The sequence below is a fragment of the Leucopleurus acutus genome (genome assembly GCF_964270905.1).
Source record: "Leucopleurus acutus genome assembly, chromosome: 10".
In the NCBI taxonomy this organism is placed as follows: Eukaryota; Metazoa; Chordata; class Mammalia; order Artiodactyla; family Delphinidae; genus Leucopleurus; species Leucopleurus acutus.
The window spans coordinates 64579861-64607195 of NC_139153.1; the positions used below are offsets into that span (position 1 = coordinate 64579861).

At 58.3% G+C, this 27335-nt stretch overlaps 2 protein-coding genes across 2 annotated transcripts in view; one reads left to right on the top strand and one right to left on the bottom strand.

The window, feature by feature from the left end:
• Positions 1–27335, top strand: part of RPS18 (ribosomal protein S18) — a 148655-nt gene that overhangs the window by 56748 nt on the left and 64572 nt on the right. The window lies entirely within an intron of this gene.
• COL11A2 (collagen type XI alpha 2 chain) lies at positions 335–27200 on the bottom strand (the record flags this gene model as incomplete). The annotated part of the gene is given in 67 exon segments (XM_082847710.1): positions 335–475; positions 1181–1387; positions 1751–1863; positions 2425–2692; positions 2805–2858; positions 3059–3094; positions 3393–3446; positions 3600–3707; positions 3938–3991; positions 4131–4184; positions 4279–4386; positions 4658–4711; positions 5240–5293; positions 5410–5463; positions 5625–5678; positions 6064–6171; positions 6515–6568; positions 6709–6762; positions 6992–7045; positions 7297–7350; positions 7575–7594; positions 7597–7682; positions 7864–7917; positions 8017–8070; positions 8213–8320; positions 8452–8559; positions 8714–8817; positions 8987–9076; positions 9223–9330; positions 9723–9776; positions 10003–10056; positions 10149–10202; positions 10341–10385; positions 10508–10561; positions 10646–10690; positions 10793–10846; positions 11122–11175; positions 12192–12299; positions 12661–12714; positions 12837–12881; positions 13011–13064; positions 13297–13341; positions 13582–13635; positions 13738–13782; positions 13975–14028; positions 14216–14260; positions 14671–14724; positions 14848–14892; positions 14985–15038; positions 15224–15277; positions 15435–15488; positions 15596–15649; positions 15734–15787; positions 15954–16010; positions 16272–16358; positions 16827–16901; positions 17186–17248; positions 17480–17521; positions 17622–17681; positions 19821–20000; positions 20679–20741; positions 21361–21438; positions 22244–22435; positions 23908–24070; positions 24547–24757; positions 24892–25035; positions 26978–27200. Coding segments are annotated over 67 exon segments (5394 nt in total).

A 27335-nucleotide genomic window follows, 5' to 3' on the forward strand; every position in this document is an offset into this window, starting at 1 on the left:
TGTCATTTTGTTTTCCACTCTTTAAATAATTAATATAATTACTTTTAAATACAAAATACACAGTGTCCTTTCTCTTCCACGTGTTTGGGGTGATTGGGAGGTAAATTTTAAATAAGGGTCTCAGCTGTCGAACAGGGCACAGGCTCCAAGTGGGAGGGCCGCGAGCCCCAGGTGCACCCCTCCCCTGCACTGCCCCTGACTGGGGGCTCTCGGTGCCCTGGCCCAAGGTCCCCTAGATGGCGAGGAGCCCTTCTGCGAGGTGGCACAGAGCCGATGCTGTGGGATTCCAGGTGGGCCTGGTGTCGACGGACAGGGTCAGACAGAGGAGAAGGTCTTAGCCCATGAAGCAGACAGGCCCCAGCAGCACCCCTCCCCGCCTCGGGGGGGCCCCCAGGTCTGAGAAGGAGGCGTCCAGCACTGGCAGCTGCTCCAGTACAGGTGTTCGAACCTCCAGCACCGTCCGGCCTTGCTGGGTCTTGAGGGGGAGACACCAGAGTGAGAGGAGTGAGCATAGGGGAGGCACACAGGGCCCGCAGACACCCCAACCTCAGGCCCAGGCTCTCCGCGCCTTCAGGTGCCCTGAGATGCTGTTCCTCTCATCCGTGTCCCATGTTCAGACTTTGCTGAAGTTTCTTCCAGCGAGTCAGGATTGGGGAAGCTGGGAGGGTTGTGCGTGTGCGTGTGCTTGCACACGCACGCAGTCTTGAGCCAGTCTGAGCAGCTTTGGGTTTGAGATTATTTGTCTGTAGTGGTGGTGTGAGCCTGTGTGACTCCACGGGGACGTGTGTATATGTGTTTGTGGGTGTGTGTGATGACAGCCAACACGATTCCACGTGTGTGTACCTGTGTGACCCTCTCCAGGCGACTCTGGGGATGTATATACGGATTGGGGGTGTCCGTGTGCCCCTGCGTGGGGAGGGGGCATTGTTTATACCCCGTGTGTGCAGAGGGCAACCTGTGTAAATGTGCTTACAAGCCCGCATGACTCACTCTGGGTGACACTGCCATGTGCACACAGGTGACACCCACCTTCCATCCTTCCATCCTTCCTGCCCTTCCTGACACCAGGAAGCTGGCCGCCTCATGCTCTCCCCGAGTGCCCCTGCCCGAAGGGTCTTCCCACCGCCTCCTCCAGCCTGAGTCTGGGACCCGCCCCCACCCAGCTCTCCCTGGTTCCCACCTGACAGCCGTCTCTGAATTCCTTGACGTAGGGGCTGGTCTCCGGGCTCAGCTCATCCTCATTGGCCCCTCGGAGCTTCAGGGGGCCATCCCGGATCTCCCCAGAGCAGGGGTACGAGATGTTCTGGTGGGCTGAGACGCTGAGCAACCGCAGGAAGGTGAGCTGGACCACGCCGACTGGGGAGCCTTCAGAGTCCACGTAAGAGAACTGGCAGGAGAGAGGGCTGTAGTCAAGGATGGACACGGGCCTGCAGGGCAGCTACAGAAGCAGGGCGGCTGAGCCAGGGTCATGGGTGGGGAATGGGTGGGAGGAGAGGGCTGGGGGAGAAATAAGGGGCCGGGGTGGGAACGAGGGGATAAATAAAAGGCAGACTTTTGTCTTAGGTTGTCAAGGGAAGGAGATGAAGTGAGCACCAGAAGACTGGTGAGAAGGAACGGAATAAGAGAAGAGCCAGCAGGCTCTGCAGGGTCAAGGGTCAGGGAACTTGTCACACAAACCCAGAAACCACTAGGCCCAGAGTGGGGCTCCACTGTGGGGCAAGGGACAGGGCAGTCAGAGGCCAGATCTCACCCGCGTGACATCATCCCTGGGCGTCACACAGGTTTCCCCTCCTGCCGTAAAGTTGCAGAAAACCCGGAAGGCATCCCGAGCACAGCCCTGGTTCGGGTCGACCCAGTACTCTCCTGTCGAGTGGGGGGGAGGGTCAGGGCCCCCGAGGTCTTGGACCCAAGATGCTCTTTGCCCCACTTCCCTCCCACTGCTCCAACCAGCCGCCCCCACATATGCCCTCAGACACCCAGTCCTCCGTTCCCCCGCCAGACCCCCAGAACACAGCTCTGGTTTCCCTCATCACCTTATGCCCCGTCCGGCTCTGCCACCCCTCCCCCCAGCAGCACCCCCAGGCTCGCAAATGGAGGGGGTAGGAGCACTGACACCCTCACGCTGGTCCAGCGTGTGGCTGTAGGCTTGCACACGTGTCTGTGTGTGTAAATGCCAGCATGTGTGTCCACGAGTCTATGTTTATCTATTTCTGTAGACCCTGAGCAGATAAGGAGCTGAAGAGCCTAGTAGGACCATGTCAGTTGCTAAATACTGAAGTACCTCTGACCCAGTTGGTAAACAGCTGCTGCCCCAAGCCCCTCCACCCTCACCCCCACCCCACAGCTTCCCCAAGCCTCCCCCGACAACCATCCTGCTTGTTCATGCCCATGCAGTTGTTCACATGTCGTGTCCCTGGCACTGACCGTCGGGCAGCTCTGGGTGGCAGAGCTTCAGGTCCTGGCAAGTGCGAGCGGGGCTGTCCTGGGTCCCCGTCGGCCGCCTCATCTGCTCAATCTCCTCCCGCAGCGAGTCCAGGGAGCCAAAGATCTCCTCCAGCCCCCCAGGACTGCCCGGGGCCCCGCCAGTTGGCATGGCCTCATCTTCCTGCATCAGCTGGCTCCCATCCACTGAGCGCCGAGTCTTCTTGGGCATCTGGATGGGCAGGGGCTGGATCACCTCGCCGGGGGGGCCCTGGTGGAGGGAAGGGCAGAGAGGGCAAGAGACAGGTCAGGGTGAGGGTGATGTGGAGAAACACCCAGACAGGGGGGGACCGTCAGAAGAGCAGGACCTGACGCTGACTCACCGGGTGTCCCGGAGGGCCCTGGATGCCCTTCTCTCCCTTAGGTCCGGCTGGGCCCTGCCAAGGGAGTCAATGAAGTCATGGAGGGGTCAGGAGGTCAAGAATGCGATCAAGGTCACAGAAGGGTCAAATCAGTCCCTGGGCTGGGAATGAGGGGCTCCACGGCAGGGAGTATGTTTGTCTTGAAGAGACAGTGTCAAGTCCACCTATGGAGGGCTGGGGGAAGGGAAGGTCAGAGCTGGCTGGGGGTCACTCACTGTGGCTCCTTTGGCTCCTTTGGGGCCAGCAGGTCCCTGTGAAACGAGGAACAAGAAAGAGATGGTCAGCACAGGGGAAGGTCAGGACAAGGAGAACCGGAGAGGCAAGGTCACGAGTTCACAGGACCCGGGAACCATCACAAGAGGGGCAGGCATGGGGACATTCGGGAGGCCCTGGAAGGACAGGAGTGGAAACACTGAAGGTGTAGGAACATATGGGGGACACGGGAACCTATGAGTGTTATGCTGGCGTTGTCATGGAAGCCAGTGGGGGATTACGGAGGGGGGCAGTGGGGTTTAGAGGACTGAGTTGAGGAACAGATGGGGTACTCACAGGGAAGCCGGGGGGCCCTCCAGGACCAATAGGGCCAGATGCTCCTGGGATGCCCTAGGAAAGGGAGGGGCTTGGTTCAACTGGGTCCTCCTCCCCTCCCCCTCCCTCACCCCACAGCTGAGTCTCCACCCCTCACCTTCCCACACCCCCATGAATCCCCACCCTCACCCCACCCTTAGACCTCCCAGGACCACGCCCTCTACTCACCGTCTCCCCCTTTGGCCCTGTAGATCCCTGAGGACCAGGAAGCCCTCGATCACCCTTCTCTCCCTGCTCCCCCGGGGGGCCAATCAGTCCAATGAGACCTGGGTGACCCTGGAAAAGGGGCCAGGTGGTCAGGGGGATGCAGAGAGGAGACACATGGATGGGGAGAAGGAGAACCACAGGGGTCAGAGCCCAGAAGACAAGAGAGGGACTTGGGCCGGGTCTGAGGAAAGAGCGGGGGCTGCCACGGCCCTGACTGAGGAAGGGCTCCCCAAGAGCACGAGGCCCCCCGGAGGTTTCAGGGGTGGGGCTGAGACACCTGGCAATGAGCGGTCACTCACCTTCTCTCCCTTGGCCCCAGCATCGCCCCGGAGGCCAGGAAGCCCTGGAGGTCCCTGTGGGGAGACAGGAAGTCACTCTCTCCTGGGGGAGGCGGGACCACACTCTCCCCCCACCACTTCCCACTTCCTCCAAGGCTGGATGCCCACTGCCCCAGGGCCCCCCCACCCACCCACCCTATCCACAGTCACTCACCACAGGGCCTGGAGGCCCAGCCTGGCCTGTGGCCCCGGGACGGCCTTGCTGACCCTGCAGATTCGAGGGGACCACGGGGATGAGGAAGAGTGTCCCCACACCGTGCGCCTCCCCCTCTCCAGCCAAGCCTCTCTGCCCCGTGACTCACCACTGCGCCCAGGAGCCCCCGCAGACCATCAGGGCCAGGTTTTCCTGCTGGGCCTGCAGGACCCACAGGGCCTGTCTTTCCCGGGGCGCCCACAGCACCAGGATCCCCCTGAAACACACCCAAAAAAGTGTCCTGAAGGGCAGAGGGGGGGGTGTGGCTGGGGGCAGGGGGCCCAAGGTGGATGGGGGTGAGGCAGGGAGGAGGGGTCAAACCCCAGGGACCCCTGGGGTAGGGACAAGTATAGGGAACCCTGTCCCCACAGGGGGCTCGGCGTGGAGATGGTGGATGTGGGGGAGGCGTTTGGAGGCTGCAGTGTGAGGACCAAAGGGGTGGGAAGATGGAAGGGATGTTCCGGCATCCAGGGCGGCCTCTCCCTCACCTTGGCTCCCTTCTCTCCTTGTCGCCCCTCAGGACCAGGCGCACCAGCAGGTCCCTGCAGGTGGAGGCGGCAGTGAATAGCCAGGCTCACCTCCCTCCCCCTCGCTGTCCTCCTGGTGCACATACACACGTGTACACACACACACGTGTACCCAAACACACATACCTGCGCATGCACAGGCACGATCGCAGAGGCCGACTCATGGATGGGAGAGCCGGTACAGCTGTATCAGCTGTTAAAATACTGAGTCGTTCTGTGCATTTGGTGAAGAGCCTCTTGCCCACACACCACCAGCAAAAAGAGGGTTAATCCTGACCCAGCAGGGACCTCCCCAGGAAAGCCAGCCCCTTCCCTCCGTGTCCATTCTGATTGGTTGGTACACAACACCACCCCTGGCAAGAACAGATGGAATATACAGGAACAAATATACACAGCACGTTTACAAACACACATGGTCACACACATACACACCTCACCCAAGGACAACCGGCACACCAGGCATCTCCCTCCACATCCCACCTGCCATTGCCCCAACTGCCATCCAGCCTGCCCCACAAGGTCCCAGGTGACGACCTCACTTACCCGCTTTCCAAGTGGTCCAGGAGGTCCATTCTCCCCAGTGGGACCAGGGGATCCCTATGGAGGGAGGAAGAGTGGTGGGTGAGGGACCCCTCAGGCATAGGGCATAGTAGAGGGGAAACAGGGCTGAGGGCCTGGTCTCAGTGATGGGGTAGGAGTCCCCGGGCACTCACAGGCTGTCCTGGCTCTCCATCTTCTCCGCGGTCACCCTTAGCACCATCCTGGCCCTGCAGGGATGAAACAAGGTCAGCGGGTCAAACTGCCAATCCTCCCACCCCTCCACCTGCCCTACCACAACCCCGGTTCCCATGCCCACGCCCATCGGCCACACAGAGCCCCTCCAGAGCAGAACAGCTCTTCGCCCCTCCCCTCCCCAGGTAAGACTCACCCGAGGGCCACTTTCTCCAGGAGGGCCAGGGTCACCAGGAAAGCCAACAGGACCCTGATCCAGAGGGAGACCAAGGGTCAGGGTCACAGCCCCCTAAGCCCACGCAGGGCCAACAGACCCCCATGGCCACATGCCACACTCTCCCTCTCTACAGGCAGTGCCCACCTGCACCATTTAGGAAGAGGGTCTCCGGCACCCCCTTTTCCCCACCTCCTGCACTGCCTGCACTCTAAGCCTTTCAGGTTATTAACTAGGGTTTCTCTCACTTTCTCTCTGGATCCCAGACCCCGTACATCCCTCCCAGGAGACCCCATTCGCAAAGCCTTCCTCCCAGGCATCCCCCACACTCTTGGGCTCCCCAAACTCCAAGATCCTCACACCCACATCCCCAGATCTCCATTCACAGGGGCCTCCTCGCAGCCCCTCCCCACAAACTCACAGGGTTCCCTTTGGGGCCATCATCACCGGTGGGGCCCTTAGGCCCTGGTGGTCCCGCCTCTCCTGGCTGCCCCGACTCTCCTTTCTCCCCACGTTCCCCGCGTGGACCCTAGAGGATGAGCGGAGGTTACAGATGGTCCCAAAGGGGTCCCAGAGATCAAAGATCCAGCCCCTGCTTCTAAAAAACCTTCAGCTTCCCCCTCGTGCATCACTGACATCGGGGTGCACACAGAAAGGCAAGTCCCTCGTGGGAGTCCCCGGCCCCTCTTCCCTTCAAGGAAAGGGGGACAGAGCCCACCCGGATCCAGGGACCAGGCCTCACAGAGAATGACCGGGAGCACAGACTCATGGGCTGTGCAGGAGTTCCAGCTCCAGGAGGTCAGAGGAAAGGTGGGGGTGGGATTGAGGGGGTGAAGGGGACTGAAGAGCAGGGCCTCAGAACTACCACTCACCTTGACCCCTGGCTCGCCCTGGACTCCCGGAGATCCTGGCTCTCCTGGCTCCCCCTGCAAGGAGATTGGGGTCAAAAACCTCCACCCCCCAAAAAAGAATCCTGATATTCCCCCTCACTCTCTTTTGACCCCCCAAAATTGGCAAAAGTCCAACCCTCATCCCTCCACACCATCTATGTACCCCTTCCCAGTACCTTCTCTCCAGGGGGACCCAGGTTCCCAACACCTCCAGGGGGACCTTGTGGACCCTGGAAGAGGAATAGAAATAGGGATCATTGCTTATGGGAGGGGGGTGCATGGGGGGGGCAGAGCCTGGAGGAGGGCCTAAGGTCAGAGCAGTGAGACAGTGTGAGACCTTCCCAGGGTCCACCGGCTTCTCTTGGCATCTGAGATGAGACTAGAGTTTACAGTCTGGGGAAAGGGAGGCAGAGGACTGGCCACACTGATCTGGAGGGACAAGGGGCCAAGAGGACTCACATCAGCTCCATTGGGTCCAGCTGGGCCTCGAGGTCCTGGGGGTCCGGGGGGTCCCTGGAGAAAAGATACACGTGATGGGAAGGGAAGTGAGAGAAAGCCAGCCGTGGATGCACGTGAGTGGTGGAGGGTGAGGGAGGCAGAGGTCCTGGCGGGGAGGGAGGCAGCCAGGCCAGGGAATGGCATGCAGGGAGCTGGGAGTCGGAGGCAGTGGGCTGCTGGGGTGGGGGCTGGATGAGCAGGGGTGTGCCTAGCGGGTGGGGCTGGAATCAGTCGGGATCACACCCTATCAATGCGGTCCCACTCACCATAGGGCCCACGTCTCCTGTTTCTCCCTTCTCCCCCGAGGGGCCTGGCAAACCCTGCGCAGGTGTACACAGCACAGACCCAGGTGACCAAACCACCTGGAGCACAGCCCTCGGCAGAGGGGTCCCCCCCATACAGATCCCACATACCCCCCACCACCCAGTCCTCTGCCCCCACCTCCCCAGACCTCCTTTGTCAGCAGGGGGCTGGGGGGGCTGGGGCGGACATCAGCTCCTGCGTGAACCCACCTCTCAGCCCCTGTCTCCACCCCCCAACTCACCTGTAGACCAATGGGTCCTGGGGGCCCATTGAACCCTCTTGTTCCCTCATCACCTTTGGCTCCAAAGTGTCCCTGGGGACCCCGAGCTCCAGGCTCCCCATCTGCCCCCTGAGGTGGGAGGAGGGCAGGACAAGGACACAAAGATGGTCGTGGGTCAGGTGTGTTCTAGCCACAAGCCCCACACAGAGCCAGGCACCAGGCCTGGAGCCCCCCACTCCCACCCCCAACCCCATGGGCAGAGGGAGACTGAGGGCAGAATCAAGGCTGCGCACAGGACATGGCCACTCACCGCAGTTCCAGGCTGCCCCACGGCACCAATGGGCCCGGGGGCTCCAGGAGGGCCCTGGGGAGAAAGAAGAGTCAGAGATGCCAAGACGGGGAGAGACCAGGTGGGAATGACGTTAAAGGCCAGAGGTGAAAAGTCAAAGGAGTGGACACTTACATGTTCCCCCTTGTTCCCTTTAGTGCCCTTCTGTCCGGGGTCTCCCACCTCACCCTGGGGGTAGAAAGCAGGTGGGACGTTAGAGGAAGGAGTGGGTGGGGCGGGGAGAATAAGCAGACAGGGATTGCGGGCCATGCCCACACCAGCAATCTCATGGGGAAAGAAGACTGAGTCCAGGGTCTGTGGGCTCCCTCACCTTGTCTCCATCCTCTCCTGCCATGCCCGGGGGGCCAGCAGGGCCAGGAAGCCCCACGGGACCCTGCACCCCATCGCGGCCAGTCGGACCGATGGGGCCCTTCTCACCCTGTGAGAAATGAAGGAAGGAGTCATGACCCAGAGATGGCTGTCCCCCTCAAACACCCCTACAGGAAATCCCCCGTAACCCATCAGCTCACAGACCCCTCCCCAGCATCTCCCCAGGGACCCCACACTCACCGGAACACCTTTCTCTCCTGCTGCTCCAGGGGGACCTTGCGGCCCTGGGCGCCCTGGGGGGCCAATGGGTCCCCCAGATCCTGCTGCACCTCGCTCCCCAGGGGAGCCCTGAGACAGGAGATAGAGTGAGACACCCCAAAGGAAGAGACCACAGCCCACCTACACCAGAGGACCGCTGACCATGGTTCCCAGGAGAAGAGCCCAACATCAGATGCCTTATGGCTGACCCTTCCCGGTCCCGCAGCCCCCCCAAAATCCAGATGCCGCACCGCATCCTTCCTCCCCTCTGCCCCCCAGGGACCCCAGACTTACTGCAGGGCCAGGGGGACCAGCCGGACCTTCATTTCCCTTCAAACCAAGTCCGCCCTATGAACCAGAAATCAGAGGCAACAGACATGAGACAGGAAGGGGGGACATGGGGTCCAGGAGACAAGCGGGGAAGGATGGGGGTGGGGAGACGGGAGGAGGGTGACGCTGAGGGGTGCTGGGAAGCCTGGTGACTCATTACAGGCAGCCAGGTTGGAGTCACACTCACAGCAGTGCCAGGGAGGCCTCTCTCTCCCGGGAAGCCCCTCAGACCAGCGGGACCATCCTTCCCTGGGGCCCCAGGGGGCCCAGGGTCACCCTAAAAGGAAACAGAGGTGATGAGCCACTTCCACACTCCCAAATTGGGCAGAGAGATCTCTGTTCCCTCAAATCCCCATTTGCCTGTTCCCTTAGGCACCCCAACCCTAGACCCCCAAGTTCCCCCCTGCCGGGCCCCTTACTGACCTTTGTCCCTTCTTTTCCAGCTGTTCCAGTGAGTCCCTGCTCTCCAGGGGGTCCCGGGGGGCCTGGGTGACCTCGCTCCCCCATGGGCCCGGTTTCTCCTGCGGCTCCCTGGGAAAGAGACAGAGAGACTCCAATCTCAGAGCCTTCACCTCACTCTGTCCACCTTAAATTTTCCCTTAGAACCCCTTCATGTCTGCCCCAAAGCTCCTGGGAAATTCCCGGAGCTCTCCTAGGCCTCCGCTCTGGTTTTCATTCCCCGGTGTGGAGTAACCATACCACCTGGTGTCCCTGAGGGGACCTTCCTCTTCTCCAAGATGCGAGAAGATGAGAACTGGTCCAGGAAACAGACTGAAATTTGGGATCCCTGCTCCAGATCCCAGTCCCAGGGGCCCAGCTCAGTCAAAGGAGGGGCAGGGGCCCGTGACCGGGAAAAGGGAGAAGAGAGGCAGATAGACTAACTCCAGGGTCTGGGGTCCTTTCTCTCCAGGGAGCAGGCATACCTGGGGTCCCACCACTCCTGGGGGGCCAGGGGGGCCGGTCTTCCCTTGGAAACCCTGAGAAAGGAAGAGAGGAGAGGGCAGTCAGAACACACAGTCAGGCGTGGACATTGTGGCACGGACCCCAGGCTCCCGGAGGGAGGGCAGGGTCACCACCAAGTCCTTGGCTGTGGTCTGAGCAGCGCCGAGATGCGCTCCACTCAGCCAGGAGAACCTTCCCAGAGGGCCTTCGGGACAGGACAGCTCGGGAGTGAGGGTCTGAGGAGGCCGGGGCACCACTTACCACTTCTCCTCTCTGGCCTGGGTGTCCCGGCAGCCCATCCTTCCCAGGGGGGCCCTGGAAGAGGTTCAGATGTCAGGTGAGCTCTAGGCTGGGAAGGGGGATGGGGAAGGATTCACAGTACCAAGGCGGGTCAGAGGTCAGCTTACTGGAGGTCCTTTGGGGCCAGGAAATCCGTTGGGGCCCTGAGGTCCAGGGAGACCCTAGAGACAAAGCTAGGTTGAGTCAGGAGAATGAGGAGGGGTGCTGGGCAAGGGGCCTCTCCCTGCGGTGAGAGGGAGCCGGCCCCACTCCAGTTCCCTGGGGAGAGCTGGGGAACAGGGGGCTCAGGCCACACTCACCCTCTCTCCGGGGGGCCCGTGGGGGCCATCACCACCCGATGTTCCCTGTGGGGGAAACAGTCAGAGAGTGAGAGGAGATGCTTTCTAGTCAACCCTGAGGCCAGAGGAGTTGAGAGCAGCTGGGCTACAGGGCAGAGGGCGGGATGAGCCCTGCCACGACCACCAACCTTAGCTCCAGACTTCCCGGTGGCACCTCGGGGTCCCCTCTGACCCCGTGGACCCTAGAGAGAGGACAGGGGCGTTGTCAGAACAGCCACAAAGCACCTCTTTGGATCTTGAGCCGCACGTCTCTCCCCTGCACTCACCGTGGGGCCACGTTCTCCCCGAGGCCCTGATTTGCCCGACACGCCCTGGTGGGAACGAAGCAGAAACAACACATCACCCAGGGCGTGAGGCCCCTGCTCCCAGAGCTGCCCCTCCCTCTGCCCCCCCCCCACCCTTCCCCAGCTTACACGGGCTCCCTTCTCTCCACTGGCTCCAGGAAAACCAGGAAATCCCAGAGACCCCTGGTGAGGATGGAGAAGGGGAAAAATTGACACGTCACAAAAGGGGAGGACCAAGGAAGGGCCAAGGGGGGTCAGGAGAGGTGGTGGAGGCAGCAGGGTGGGAGACCCGGGCTCTGCCAATAACTAGTGCTTCTGGCCTCTGCTCCCTCATCTGTAGAATGGGGGTGGGCTAAATTCTCTCTAGGGTCCCCCGCTGCTCTGTCAGTCTGTGCTTCCTGTAATTAGGGGTCAGGGACGGGAAAAGGAGGAGGGGCACATGCGGGGCAACGAATCACCTTGGGACCCTGGCGTCCGGGGTAGCCAGGCAGACCAGGAACACCCAGCTTGCCCTGTGGATGGACGGAGCGATCAGGAGCGAGAGGAACCACGGATGCCGCTCCATCCCTGGAGATCCCAGCCCTCTCCCCACCCAGAAAAGCCCCAGCCCCTGGCCCCTCATTTCCCACCTCCCAGGATGCCTGGCTTTTGTAACCTCTCCTTGCTGAGAGTGGATTTTCCCCGAACTCTAGTGCTGGAATCTCCCCACCCCTGTGTCTTAAAATCTGCAGCTCAAGTCCTGCAAGCGCTGTGATCCGGCCCCTGCCTACCTGTCAACCTCAGCTCCATCTTCCCAGCACACAGTCCTGCTCCACCAAGACCGGCCCCCTTGCAGGCAGCACCCACCCAGCCTCACTCCCTGGCTCCACTCTGCACTACCCCGGGCCCCCCCACAACCATCCACGCCTGCCCCCTGAGGCTTCAGGACCTATCTTGCCAAGGCAGCTGTGGAGCGGAAGTGGGGAGCAGGGGCTCTGCAGCCTGACTTTTGGGGCTCAAACCCTGGCTCTGGCCCTCACTGGCTGTGTGATGAACAAGTTTCTAAACCTCCTGATGCTTCAGGACTGTAGTAGCGCCCACCACCCAGGATTGACAGGACAAGATGTCACGGTGCTGGCGCACGGTGAGGGCTTGGTGAGAGTTAGCTCTGAAGATGTCAGAGCTCACCTCCTCTCTGACTCTCTTCCTTCTCGGAATGCCTACTGCTTGGAGTCTGGACACATTTTCACTCTGCCCGGCACCTTCAGGTATCCTACGACGGCCTCTCTGCCCTGTCCCCATCAATCTGTTGTAAAGTCTTCACGACAGAGACTTTTCCTTAACTTCTTATGTATTCCCCCCGCTTCAACGCATCAGTGTCTAGGAGGCGCCACGTACACACAGAGGAGCATAATGCATGGTCATCTTTGATTGACTTGCAGACTTCAGCTGTCGGCACCCCACCCCAACCCTGATCCCAGCGCCCCGGGCCTCACCCCCTCCATGCCCTACAGCATGTAGACCAGACCCCTCACACCCTCCCCATCACCTTCTCGCCCATGAGCCCAGGGGGGCCAGGGTCTCCAGTGGGTCCAGTGCGTCCCTTCGGCCCCTCGGGACCATCCTCTCCCCTGGAACCAGGGACTCCAATCTCGCCCTGGGTGAGGGGGTTGGAGAGGTTAGTGATAGGGACTAGGGTAGGGGCTGAGCCCTGAGAGGAGAGGCAGGCCCCAGTGAGGCTGAGTGGGGTCGGTGGGGGTCCCCGAAGCTACTGCAGAACAGGGAGCCCCACAGGGGCAGGGAGTGTGCTGTGATTGGTGAGCCGGTGGGTCACGGAGCACGGGGTTGGGTTCCTGCTCAGATCAGGCTCTAGAGGGTGATCAGATCCTCTAAAGCGAGCCTGGAGATGAGGAGTCTGGGGTATTGGGGGTGGGGGGAAGGCTGGTAACTGGGGGCTCCAAAGGAGAGGATCATCAGCACTTAGAGTTGGGGGGGCCACTGTGGGGATTTCTACTCACCCTGTCACCTTTCACACCCATGTCACCTTTGAACCCAGGAAAGCCATCCTCGCCCTGAGAAAGATTGGGGTGAAAGGACACCACAGATGATGGAGGGAGGGGGTGAGGCAGAGATGGACAGAAAGGCTGGTGTGGGGCAGGTGGAGGGGCTGGGAAGTTAGGGGCGCATTGCTCACCTTTTCACCCTTGTGACCCTTCAGACCCCGAATTCCATCCACACCCTGGAATTAGAGTGGGGGATAGAGACTGAGAGATCAGGGGAGGAGGCTGGGCTGGCAGGACCAAGCTCCTGGGGCCCCAGCTGGCTCCCCTGACCCCAGCCTTTATCTCCCAGCCCGGTGGTTCGTTACCTTGACGCCTCGAGGTCCTGGGTATCCCAGAGGACCCTGAGGTCCAGATGGACCCTGGAAGAAGACAGAGAGGCATCAATAAAGGGGTCTCAGGGTGTCACCACGGGGGCCCCCTAGGGGTGGGGGAAATGGAAGTTACAACGTTGGAGTCTGGAGAGGGTTGAGGGGTACGGGACAAAGGACTGTCAGAGCCGCGTGACGAGGTGAGGAAATCCCAGGGACTTGGAGGCCCAGGGTCTGGGTAGAGACCCCTCCAGGGGATGAGAGGAGGCGTGGAAGATCTCACCTGGTTTCCTTTGGTTCCAGGGGGACCTTCTTTGCCCGGGTGACCCTGGGGGTAGGGGAAGGAGAGCGTGACCACTGGCCCCTGTCACCTCCTGCACCCCTCCCTACACTTCTTCCACCCAAATGCCCCCCTGGGACCTAACGAAGCTGACCCACCATTGGCAGCACCACCAGTGACCTCCCAGTGCAAGGGACACACAGTACGGACACTCACTGAAGGTGCTTGAAAGTCATTTCCTGGTGGAAGGTCAAGGGGGATTTGTATTAAGAGGTGGTGGCCACTCACCGGGGGTCCATCTGAGCCAGGCATGCCAGGAAGCCCTGGTTTCCCTCGAGGACCCTGCAGGGGGATGAGGAGGCTCAGTCCCAGCCAGATATTTGGGGCCCACCCTACACCCCGCCTTGGTCCATCCACCATTCCCCTGATCACTTAGTCACTTACCTTCTCTCCATGAGGGCCGATGGCACCCTGGGGCCCAGGGAGACCCTAGACACAGGAGGGAGAAGTCACAGGGGGCCCCCCAGGGGTGAGCCGCTCTCTCTGCAGCAGTCCCCATTCAGAGCGTGAGCAGCGAAGGCTTGAGACCCTTCATTTCCTGTCCCCACCCGGGATCTGGCCCACTGTGGAAGCCCAGGGGAAATCACTAAAGTTGGGGAGGGGATGGACAGGACCACTCACCTGGGTCCCAGGAGTGCCCTGTTGTCCAGGAGGTCCTGGCTCTCCCTGGGGTCCCTAGAAACAGGCAACCAGGCAGGGGTCAGAAGGAGATGGGGACAGAACAAACAGGGCAGAGAGCCGAGTCCCGGCAGGGGCAGCCGAGACGGCAGGCAGAGGGTCGAAATGGTGGCAAAGGGAACAGGACTTTGGCAGAGACCCCAGGGGCTAAGGGTCAGGTGAGGTCTCCATGCCCAGCACTCACCAAGCTTCCTTTGGGACCATGGGGGCCATCCATGCCTCGGACTCCCTGAAACACGAGAGGGGCATGAGCAGGCTGGAAGGCGGCCCTGGGCCCTGGAGGGACCTGTGGTTTCTGAGGCCAGGCCATCCCAGAGGGTGGGACGGGTCAGGCGTACAGCAGTTCATCCCAAACCTAAGCAAACACAGCCGGTCCGGATCCACAGGGCGTGGGTCTCTGGGGCTCTGGGACTGTGGGGGTTTGTTTTGTTTTCTTGAGGATTTTTTTTTTTTTTGGCTATGATGAGAGCCTTTGGTGCACTACAAGACATGGTCCCGCAAGGGCACCAGGGGGTGAAGGCTGAAGCAGGGCTAGGTGGGGGCCGGGGATGAGGAGCTGGAGGGGAGGGAGGAGGGAGGCAGTCAGGGAAGGTGGAGAGAGGGAGAGGGCAGGGTCAGAAGCCAGGGACAGTCACTTACCGGGGGCCCAGGAATCCCAGGTGGACCTTTGGGGCCAAGGAGACCTCGAGTTCCCTGCATTCAGGTGAGGGGAAGATAGGACCCGCATGGGTGAGAGAAAACGTGTCCCTTTCATGCCCGCGTCCCTCCTCTGGCATCCCCAGAGCCACCCCCATCCCCAAACCCCTTGACACTCACCGACTCTCCAGGCAGCCCCCGAGGCCCAATCTCCCCATCGTCTCCCTGGAGGAGGAGGACGTGGTGAAGCAGGCTCAGCGTCCAGACCTCTCCCATACCCAGCCCCCACCCCTGCCCCGGCCGTCCACAACACTTACCCGATCTCCATCCTCGCCGGGGGGCCCAGGAAGGCCCTGGGCACCAGTATCACCCTGGAAAATGGTTGAACAGGTAAGAGGGGGTGCAGAGCCCCTAACACAGGCAGACACTGACTGTCTTCAATTAACCAACCAATTTCCTTCACTGAGCTCCTGCTGGGACCCTCAGCCTCCTACCTCCCCTCCCCTCCACAGAAGATCTACCCCCTCATCACAACACACCATGCCCCTATACTCACCCTGTGTCCTTTCTCCCCAGGTAGCCCTGGGAGGCCATCAAATCCTCGGTCACCCTGGGGAGAAGAGGGGCAGCGCAGGTGAGGTCCCAGTCCCGTTCCCACCCCACCCCTCTCTACTGTGCCCTGAGTGGGGTGGGGTTATCCCTAAAAACAAACGAGCTCAGGTGGGGCTGGGAGTTATGTGTGCCAGAGAGGGGCCCAAGCCTATTACCTTCACTCCAGGTTCCCCAGGCATCCCTCGGGCTCCATCAGCACCCGCTCGGCCCTGGGGGTGACGGGGAGGTGTCAGAGCAAGAGGGGGCACAGTCCTCCACACCCTGTGCTCTGCCTCCCATCCCCCACCCACACCCATCCTACCCTCAGGTCACTCACCCTTCGCCCAGCCTTGCCAGGGGGGCCCATGAGGCCCTGAGGTCCTCTGGGGCCCTGGGAGGGAGAGGCAGGGGTAGGGTTAGTGGGTATAGACGGCGGGGGCACTGGTTTGGGGATCAGGTGGGTGGGGGCTGTCACCTGAGGTCCTAGGTCTCCAGATTCTCCTTTCAGTCCAGGACTCCCAGGTTGTCCCTGTGAGAGAGAAGAGAGGGTGGCTGTGCTGAAGGACACACCCATCGGTGGCCTCAGAGCCCTCCCTCAAAGAAGCAAAAGACTTGCAACTTGGTCCTTTTCCAGAACTATCCATACCCCCCCACACAAATAAAGAATCCCCTATCCCAGCACCCCACTCACTCACCAAGGGTCCAGGGCGGCCCGTGTATCCCATGGGACCAGGGGGTCCTCGGAGCGCCAGCTGGGGGAGCAGGGGAGATGGAAGAGCTAAGCAAGAGGCAGCTGGAGAATTCCGGACCCCAGGTCACTTCCCAAAGTCACCCTTGTACCCCTGATCTTCATTCCACTGCCCTGTATCTTCCCCAACCTCCCTCTCAACCCCAAACCAACCCAGATCTCCGCCTGCCCTACATTCACTCCAACCTACCCTTCCAACTCTTCCTAGAGTCTTCCCCTTCCCACCACACCCCTCCCCCCACCAAGATCCCCCAGCCTTCCTCACCCGTGCCTGCTGCAGAATTGCCTGGGCCTGGGCCTCCTGTGCCGCCACCACGGGGCCCTTGTCACCCCCACCACTGCCAAACCGGAACTGCGGGCCAAGGAGAGAAGGTCTAGGGTCTTCCAGGAAATCCACATGACCCTCCCAGCCAGAGGCATCATCCAGCATGTCTGCCCCATCCCCCAGGGTCCAGGACCCCACTTCCCCCCATGCCCCCCTCCAGTGTCTCCCATGGGTTCCAGGTAGTCACTTAGAGGATTTCAGAAACTCAACTCCTGTCCTCCTCCTCCACTCTTGAGCCTCTTCCTCCCCAAAGACTCTCCTTTGGTTCTAGACCCTCTGAAATTTAGGATTTTCTGCCCAATTCTAGATGCTCCATGTTTGGCTCCAGGTCATCTAATGAGGCCCTAAACCCTCCACCCCTAAGATCAATCTCTTTGGGTGGATGGTCTTCAGAGACTCCTCCTTGGCGTTCCTGCTCCTCTGGTTCTTGGTGACACAACACAATTCTCCCTCCCTCCCCCCTCAGCTCGTTCCAAAGACCAGAAGACAACTCACTGGGAGCATGAGGGATGTGCCGGGAGGGCCAGGGGCCCCATCTGATCCAGGGAGCCCTGCTCGGCCAGGGGGGCCCTAGAGTGGGGGAAGAATGAGAAGGATACAGCCACAGGGGGTTGTTAGGGTCCTGGCATCATTTTGAAACCCTCCTCAACAGAATAAATATAGACTTCCCTACATCTTTCCCAAGCTCTCCCCACACGCCATGGAGAAAAATGACGGTGAGACACCACACTACTCCCCTCCCCAACCAGAGTCTACCTTCTTTTCTAATGAGAAATTACTGAGCATGGTACCCCTACTGGGTACCAGTGGCTCCTCTGCAGCCGTCCCCCCACCCCCACAGGATGTCCTCATACCCTCTCGCCTGGGTCTCCAACTGGACCTGGATTGCCTTGGATGCCAGGGGGACCAGGAAATCCCTGAAGAACACAAGAAGAGGGGGTAAGGTGTGGGCGTTCAGATAGAAGAGGGGTATGTGGCTAAGGGGTGGTCTCTACAGAAGAGATCTGAGGATCTGGGAAGCTTTGATTGGAAGGATGCTCTGAGTTCTAAGAAGGAGGCCTGGGCCTATGGGGGGAAGGCACAGGTGAGCACATAGGAAGCATCTCTGTGAAAAGAATGGAGGCTAGTGGGTCACAGCTAGAACTCACCGCAGGGCCTTCTGGACCAGGGGGCCCCTCCACTAGCATACCCTGTGGAGTCAAAGGTTAAAAGTCAGAGGCTATAGGGCTAGCACCCCCACCTGCTTCCCTTCATCCTACTGCCCTCAGCTCGGTGACCACGGTGACTTACAGGTTCCAGCACCGCAGGCTCCCCCTTCTCTCCTTTCAGCCCCCGGGGACCACGGGCAGCCTGAGAGAGACACATATGTAACCCCCAGGGGGGCCTGTAAGCATCCAAGACACCAGGACTGCCCCCATCCCGGAGGCAGTCTCAGGTCCTCTGGAGACCTCCTGACCCTATCCCCAAGTCCCCCCCTCCTCCTCTAAGACTCCCTCTTCACAGACCTCCCAGGTCTACTAAGGTAGACCTCAGGGCTCCCTTCCCCACAATTCCCAGCTCCACCTCAACAAACACTCCTCATCTCCCTGAGAACCTCTCTCAGGAAGGTCCCCAGACACTTCCTGGGATTCCAAACCCCCAACCTTCCCAAACCCTCTTCTGGAGGACTGCACCTTATTCCCCAAACTCCCTGAGAACCTTAAGAAACCATCGACTTTCTCACCTTTACCCCATCTCACCAAATAAGAATATCTTTAAGATTGTGGATAGATTTTTACTTGGGTTTAGGGGACGATCATGCATCCATAGGAGGATCTGATGTAATCTATGGAGCCCTTCTCCAGAGAAGAAAAAGTGTACGCCCTCATGCACAGAATGTTACTTAGAGTTTCAAGGGGTTCACAAGTTTAAAACTCCCTGGAGATTAGACATTCATACTGTAAGTAGATCTGGAGAGCAGTCCCCACCGATATCTCAAACTTAGACCACATAACTGGACTTTGGAAAAATACAGCTCCTGGGCTCAGTTGCTCAAGCCCCGAGCCAAGCCCCTCGAGTCTTCCCAGTTCCTCTCCCAGCAAGGATGCTACACCCGTCCTCTGACCCTCATTTATACTTCAAGCCCACCCGTCGCCTCTCTTCCTCACGTCCACTCAGATGCCCACTCCCAACTCTGGGGCCAGAACCAAGATAAGGACAAGGAGAATGGAGGATATTCACCACCCCCCCCAACTCTCCCAACAAAGATCTTCAAAATGCCCCCTTCTACCTCCATCCTGATCAAACAACAGTGATCAATTTCCAAACTCTCCCATATCCCAGATCAACCCTAAATTTCCAGAAAGCAGCATAAGGGAAAGGCAGCGGAGGGTCAAGGGTGGAATTATTAGAGCAGGGAGGGTGGGATGAGGCAGCGGGGTAGAGGCAAAAGATGAAGTGAGTAGACAGGAAATACCCCACTGACAGGGAGTGGTTGAAAACATGGGACACAATTAAGGGAGACAGAAAAAAGGGACAAACACTTGGAAGCAAAATGATGCCAGGGCCAAGAAAAATTAAACATGGCCAAGACGGCTAGCAAATGAACCAGATAAACAGGAAGTGGTGGGACAGACAGGAAGCAGCCAAGGAAAGAGGATCCAGGAAGTGGACCTTCAATAACAACATGGCTACCACAACCAAGAGAGAAAAGAAATTCACAAAACAGACAGAAAGTAACTCCGGGAAATGGATTATGACAATGAAAGGCAATTCTTCCAACAAACACAAACATCAAGGCTAGTACACACAGGAAGCGGCTGTGATAAATATCTAGGCCCACATGGAAACTTTATGATTTGGATGACCTGAGACACATAGGAAGCGGCTTATTATCAAAGTATAAGAGAGCATGAAAAACTAGAGCCAAAACACAAAGAATAAGTCCCTTCCAGTTCAATCTGACACAGTCACCAGAACGGATGCCATGACTGGAGAAGACAGGAGGGGAGCCATTGTAGAGAAGGAGAGAAGACAGGAGGGGACAGACAGGAAGTGGCCTGTAGGTTAGAAAATGTGATAGAGGAAGTTAGATCATTTGGCAGCAACATGGACAAGAAATCGTTTCGACCAAGAAGAAATGATCGAGACAGACGGAAAATGGACACAAGGTAGGGGCTTACTGACCAAAAGTTTTATAAAATCCAGCTTGATGGAGACAGGAAGTGACCAAGAAAGACAGAAAGTGGCCATAGGATTGAAAAAAAAAAAAAAAAACCAACAGCAACAACCAATTGCCCTGGACAGAAGGATCCATAGATGAAGACTTTTGGCAAGGGAAGGCAGGAAGTAATGTTTTCAAGCAACAGATACATCTTATGTGAACAGAAAATGGAAAACCACTGATGGGAAGTAGCTCACAGACAAGAGACAACAATCAAAAACAACAGGAAGCGATTCTTGTAGCTCCCACTGGAAGTCAAGGATGGAAGAGGAGCTCCTTTCACTTACGGCTCCCAAGTGGGCTGTCTCCGCAGAGAGTGCAGGGCCAAGCTCCGTCTCCTCACGAAAATCGTCCCCATAGCCATAGGTGTAATCGTAGGGCCCTGCTGTGGGGTCTGTGCCACCCTCCCCATATTCCTCTGTCAGGAACCTGTCAGCTGTGGAGGGGACCTGGAGATCTGTCTGCTCCTTCCCGGGGATGGGGAGGGAGAGGGGTAGACGGGGGCATTAGGGCTGAGAGGAGGTTCTCCCTGGACCCCAGGGTGTGACAACTTCCAGCCCAAAGGATTCTGAAGGGTAACAGGGACTGGAGTTTTCCTCCCAAGAAGAGCAAGGGGAGCCGTTGTAGAGAAGGGGGATGGCCATCAGAGCCCCCCAATGTGGAGGGAGGTCCAGAAAATGGGCCCGGTTGGAAGAAATGATGGGTAACAAGAAGGGTGGCCAGAGGGCTGGACACAGAGTGGACAGTCCATGGACATAATACTCGATGAAAGAATCCAAGGAATGACCAAAGAAATGGATGGAAAGAGGGGCAGAAGAGGAAAAGTGACAGCATTGGACAGAAACTGGCTCCTGGGAACAGAAATATGACAGAAAGTCAAACCATTTGACACCAACAGGGAGAGGAAGTTACTCCAGAATCAAAGAATAATGGCAGGAGACATGGACACTGGAGAAAAATGAAGGTTCTGAAAGAGGAAAGCAGACCGATAGGTCCGGAGTGACCAGGAAACAGGACACGAATGGAGATGACAAAGAGCCCTCCGGCCAGAGGAGGGGCTGGTTCATCAAGATGACATGGGGCAAGGAGAGTGGGTAACAGACGCCCACCGACCCAGCTAGGGCGAGGGTGGGGGATGGAGTTACCTCCTTAGTGGGTGGCAAGGGGCGTGACTCCAGGTTTCCTTCCTCTTCACCTGGGGTGGGGTCCTAACCCCAGGGGGAAGGTGTGGGGAGAGGAGCACAGGGCGGGAGGAAAGGAGAGAGGTTAGCGGAAAGGGAGGCCAAGCAGCAGTTCATGCCCCGGGGGGCAGTGTCTGTCTGTGCTGGGGGGTGGCGGCAATCTCAGATCTTGCAGCCCCTTAGGAGGGGAGGACGCTTGGGGAGAGTGAATCTCCGAAGTCACAGAGGTTTGGGGGCAGAGATCTGGATGCCCCGGCTCTACCTGCCGGTAACCGCTGCCTCTGGTCCTGGGGGGGGCCCGGGCAGTGAGGGGAGCTGCCATCCGAGCTGGGCGCCGGGAGAGGGGAGGCTGGCCCCGAGCTGGGCCAGAACCTCCACTTCGAGAGGGGAACGCCTGCCCAGCCGCTGATCTCTTGGCAGGTGGGGTAGGCTTTCGGGGAGGGGTCCGACGCCCCCTGGGGGGAGGGGGAGCCCTGTGGTTGGGGCTTGGAGGCCACTGCAGCAGAGAGACACGGGAGGGGGCAGTGAGGAAACACCCACAGTCTAAATACAAGGTGGCTCTCCCCGCATGTGGGGAGGGGAGGAAGGTGTCATAGATGTTTGCAAGGGGTGGTGGTGGGGAACGGGAGAAGTCCCTCAAGTTTACCTGATAATCAGGGGTGGTCACCGTAGTCATCACGTCGTAATAGGGGGGCTCGTAGTCATAGTAGAGAGACTCAATGGACTGGGGTTAGGGAAGGGGCGGTGGGAATAGGTGGGAAGGGGGGGCAGGCAGGTGAGGAGGTGGCGTGGGAGTTGGGGATGAAAGGAGGGGTGGGAGTCAGGAGAGAGAAGGGGTGGTGGGAAAGGGGGGTGGGTCCCACACGTGGGACAGAAGCAGACGTGATTAAGAGATTGACCCTCCAATCTTCAGGCCACTGACCCCTGTCACTGTCAAGACTCCACCCAATTCGTACCCTCCCTTCCCTTCCACCCCCCCAGTCCCTTATCCAGCACCTCCTCGTGCAGGGGGCCAGAGAGAGGGCCCCTGTATACACACTTGCACAGACCTACTCTACCTCCTACTCCTTCCCCTCTTCCCCTCCTGGTCTTACCATTTCAACTTTCTCCCTGTTTCTGTCTCTCCCCTCCTCTGCTCTCCCATCCTCCGTCCCCAGCTCTCACCCCCACCCTCCATGGTCTCGCAATCTCTTAATTCGAGGAAGGGGGATGGAAAGCCCAAGGGCACAGTCCCAGGAAGACTAGCAGAGGAGGAGACACAAGGAGGGGACACGGCTCCCAGCCACAAATTCTTCATGACGACTTTTTATTTTTAAATGAAAATAAAAAGGTTGATGAATGAGGACTGGGGGTGGGGGTGTGTGATGAGAATAGAGGGTACAGCTGGGGAGGGGCACAAGGGAGGGGAGAACAGGAGCCCAAAAAAGGATGGGGAGCTCTGGGACATTGGGGCAATTCCCCTGGGGAGATGTGAGGGTGTCTTCCCTCCCTGGGATGTGCTGCAGTTTGGGGTTCACCAGCTCCCTCACCTGTCGCTGGGGTTCCTGGCTTTGTGACCTATGAAGTCTTGGTGGTTGCTGCTTTGGAGATCTCTGGGCTCTGTGAGACTGTTGTCTCTGAGGTCTCTCCCTCCAACCCCCCTCACACTCCAGCTCCTTCTGTTCACAGGATTCATAGGCAGCTTGCACCCCCGGAACGATGGCAAGCTCCTGAACATCACCCTACAAAGACAAGAAGAAGGGACACCAATGGAGGGAGGCAGAGTGGGCTTCCAAGAGACACAGGGTAGAGTCTGGGACACGGGGTCGGAGGCCAATCCGAGATAAGACTATATAATGGAGAAGGTCATTACCAGCCCTCCCATATGCACAGTGCTTTTCAGTTTTCAAAGGACCTTCTCATTCATAATCCCATTGAACCTTCACAACAACTGGACAGTTGGACAAGGATTGAAGTCAGTAGGACAAGGATCTTTATGCCTATTTTCCAAGCACATTCCATTCGTAAAAGTTCAAAGAGACAATGACTGGCCCAAGGTCACTCGAAGTGGTAGAATCAGGACTAGAATTCAAGCCTTCCAACTGTAAGTTCAGCTCTTGGCCTACACCCTGCCCATGTGGCCATGCATGAGCCTGTTCACAAGGGCTTCTGGAGACAGTGGCCCAACCTTAGTTGCTTTGACCTTCCAATGACAGCGACGATGAGAAGTCTCAGGATCTCTGGAAATGGGGGGAAGACAGTTCTGATTTCCAGTGGCATTTATTTGTGCCCACATGTGGTGATAAGCACACCCTGAATTGTATTCTAGTTTGGGGATACTGTCTCGTCTCCACAGTGGAACTGGTAGTTCCTTGGGATGATAGAAATCTGATATTATTCTTCTGTGTTCCCCCTTAGTGTTGGGCCAGCAGGTGTTCAGAAAATGTTGACTGGCTGGGTGGGTGAATGGACAGATGGATGGCTGGATGGACAGATGGGTGGGTGGGTGGGTGGGTGGGTGAATAAGGGCTCGAGCACTTGACTGAATGGGAGCGTTGATGGATGGTGAATGTATGTGTGGGTGGACTGGTGGGTCAATAAATGGGAGGTGCAGGGTAGATACAAACAGTGTGTAGGTAGATGGATGGAAGTGAAGAAATGGTATGGTGGAGAGTGCGGTGGGTAAATGAGTTGCTAGCTGCATGCATGTATCCTATGCATGGGTAGACGGGGTGGGTGAGTGGATGGATGAGTGAATAGGTGGATGGATGGGTTAAAGAGGATGGATGGACGGAAGGATAGCTGAATAGATGGGTGGTTTACAGGAGGGAGTGACTGAGCAGGGGAAGAATGGGCAGGTGGGAGAATACAAGACTGAATGCTTGAGTGGGTGGGTGAGTGTGTGAATGGATGCGTGGGTGAATAGATGTGAATAGATCTGCCGATGGATCAGTTGAAGGGATGGATGGATGGGTGGACTAATGAAAACCGAGTGACAGAATAAGTGACTGTGGACAATCCTGCCACATAAGTGGGCATCTAATTCTCCTACAGAAAAAAAAAAAATAGCCCTGAAGATAGGAAATGGAAATATAAATTTATGAAAGGAAAAGTGAAGGGTAGGACATAGGAAGACAGAGTACTGAGGTCAGAAGGGGAGTGGATACAAGGCATAGGACCAGAAGTCACTCCTCTCTCTGGCTGCTCTGGTTACCTCAAAGACTTCTTCATCCAGGATCTGAGCACCAAAGATGATCACGCCTCGGGTGTCCAATACTGGATGAGCACTTCGGGGGAGGGGCCGGGTGACTCGCTTCTTGCAATCAATTATGAGGGTGACCGACTGGCCCTTCACAGCCACAGCCACACGGTGCCATCTGGTCATAGGGACAGGGAGGCGGGAGGTTCAAGCAACTGACTGAAGGGGGGAAAGTCAAGAGGGCTGAGCAGCCCTTGATGGAAGGGTTGACAAGTCAATGATAACAATAGTAGTAATCACAGTTAACTACCATGTACCGAGGGCTTACAATACACCAGGCACCATCCCATCACTTTCTCATTTGATTCTCATAATTCTATTGTCCCTATTTTTCAGACATAGAAACCAAGGCTCAAAAAAGTCAAGGAACTTGCCCAAGGTACAAGCTAGTCCTACTTGCAAGGATTTAAACTCTAAAGCCCAAACTCTGGGCTAGAAGTGACTAGGCAGAAGTTTGGGCAGTGGGTAAGTGAGTGGTGGCCCACAGGGTCGGCAGGGTTTCCTAGATTAGGGCATGGGGGCTCTGCGGGCAGGGGCCAGAGGGGAGATCCTGAAAGGGTAGGCCAGACAGGCCAGAGGAGCAAACTGACTTACTTGCCATCTGCTAGGCTGAGGCCTCGGAAGACGGGCTGAGCAGGAGGTTGAGGCCGTCCAGTCTGGTCCTCGTACAGGAAGCGGACAGGTTGGCCGAGCTCCAGGCCCAGTTGTCGGACGCCCTGGGCACTATAGACAGTCAGGAGGGGAGCCTGGAGGCCAGGGCGGGTCCGGACAGCAGTCAGTAGAGAGAAGTCTTTGGGAAAGCCTCCTGGTACCAGAGAGACATACACAGGTGGAGTGAGAGGCAAAGCGAGACATTAACCCCTTCCCTTCTCGTGTCTGATCCCAGACCCTGCCCTGTGACCTCGGCCAACTTTCCCTCCTCCAGCGTGTCACACATACCTGGGAAGAGCTGGCGGGTGGGTGCACTGAGCTGGGCGGGTCGGGACACTCGGTAAGCCACATCCGCTGGACAAATGCCTCTCGCCCTCCGGACACCGTCAGGGAGGGAGGGGAACCTCAGGGCCCACAGCACGTCCACAGGGGCTGCACCTGGGAGAGTCCACGAGGGTCAGGGGAAGGGACACACTCTCAGGAGGGCCCACACAGGGGACATTTGGGGTCTAGAGCTCAGCTTCCTGGGGCTCAAACTCCTTGGAAGATAAAAGTCACCTCTCCCTTACTTGCTCCTGAACGGGGCCTGAATGGATGGAAAACGAAAGTCACCTGGAAAAGGGCAGCGCTGAGCCGGTATTCAGCTCCGTGCCCACCACTGTCCCTGCCTCCCAGCCTCTGTCTCTGTCACTCCCTCCCTATCTCCGTCTTTCAGCCTATGAATCTCTCTCTATTCTCTCTTAACCTCTCCGTCCCAACTCTGCCTTCCCTTTACTCTAGCTCTGTCTCTGTATCTGTGGGTCTTTCTCTCTCCCCGGCTCTTCTGTCTTCCTCCGTTTCCCTCACACTCTGCCCAACTTTTCCTTTCTCCCTCTCTTCCTCCCTTTCCGTGTCTCTTGGTCTCTGGGTCTCTGGCCTCAGTCCCATGTCTCCAGCATAAACAACATCTGGGCAAACGATCATCCTGGGCACGGGAGGTGCAGGGGGGCCACGAGGGAGGGAACAGAGAGGCAGCTCTGTGGGGAGGGGACTGCAAGCTGCTGGGGTTCCCGTGTTTGGGGAGGTGGGGACACCTCTGACCATGCAGAGGAAGGAGATACAAGAAAGGGCCACCCCAGGAGCTGGTGCCCCTGGCTTGGGAGATGGGCTGGGGTGCAGGGGCGGGTGGGGAGCCTGAAGCTGCCACGCAGAGCCGGAGCAGGTCCAGGGCCTGGAGCCACACATCTGTGGATCCCATCAGGGTCCTTTGCCCAAAACCCGGGCAAGCTCCCCACACCTGGAACTTCGACCATGCCCGCCCCGCCCCCCCGCCCCCCCCCCCCGCCACGGTCCAAAGATTCAAGGCCCGGGCCACCAGCTCTATCCCCCTAGAACTTGGCTTCTGAGGGTTCAAACTCCTGAGAAGACAGAGGTCGCCTCTTCCTCACTTGCTCCCCAATACACATACTTCTCACTCCATCAGCTCCATTGGAAAAATCCCAAAGAAAGTTCCAGCAAAACCCTCACAGAAGTGTGGGGCAGGGCAGGGGCCAGAGTGATCAGGAGAGCAGAGCTGGGTGGGGCGGGTGAGGTGGGGTGGGCAGGCAGAGAAAAGGCCCTTTGAGTCCAGGAGCCGGGAAACCACGGCCTTGCCCCCTCCCACCCCCCTGCCCTAGCCTGGCCCCCACGTGTGGCAGCTCCGCAAACACCAACACACAAGGGCCGCTTTGAGAGACTAAGGGTAAGTGAGACAGAGACACAGAGACTCACAGAGACCCCAGGCCAAGGAGACCTCAAAGGGCCCCACCCTCCACCAAACCCCAGAAGAGTACAGTTCCATCCTATAGACAACCTACCCACAGGTCTGCCCACCCATCTTCCCACTTCAAGCTACATACATGCCCCACTGTCTCTGGCCTCAATCTGCCCCAGTCTCCCCACTGGTGGCCCCATCACCCCCACCACTCTACCTCTGGCCCCCCAAACACCCCTTTCTTTACTCTGATGAATTCCACACTAACCTATCTCCCGCTAGAGTCCCACCTCTACCCACTCAACCCCCAAATAAGAGACAGTCATCTCAGCCATCCCCCTGCCTCCATGTTAAAGGTCCCCTTTTCTCCCTAAAAAAGACTCCTAGAGTCTACAGACATCCCACACTTCAATTTTCTGTCCCTGAGCCGCATGCTCCTCCTATCTTGAAAGTTCTTCCTTCTGTAATCTAATCTAATCCTTTATGCTGCTTTTCTGACCATCTTGTCTCCAAAGCAGAGAAGAAATGAATAGTCAAGTTATATGCAAATCAGCCTCCAGTGTTTCCACGGGGGGAGGGGGCTTGCTCCAGCCTGCCTAGTACCCAGGTACTCCCAGCCTCCTCCCCTCCAACATCAAACCCCCTCTCCTAGGAACCAGGACTTCTGGATCCTGGGAAAAAGAAGGAAAAGATTGGGATTGTGGATGCCAGGGTCCCAGGGGAGCCCGGCTGGCCAGAGGGGGAGGGGCGGGGCAGGAATGCAAAGAGTTGGCTCCTGCCTCAGACACCTGATCCTGGCCTGTCCAGCGGCCGTCCTGTTGGCAGCCAGCCCCAATGCTCCCCAGAGCCAGCCGCGTGGCAGCATCGAGGGCACGGGGAGGGGGAAGGGGATCCTGTCGGGGAAGCTGATGGGACAAATAGTCCAGGTATCCCTTCTTTCTCTACTTTCGAGGCTCTGCTCTGACCAAGGATGCTCCCCCCCTCACCCCAGAGATACAGA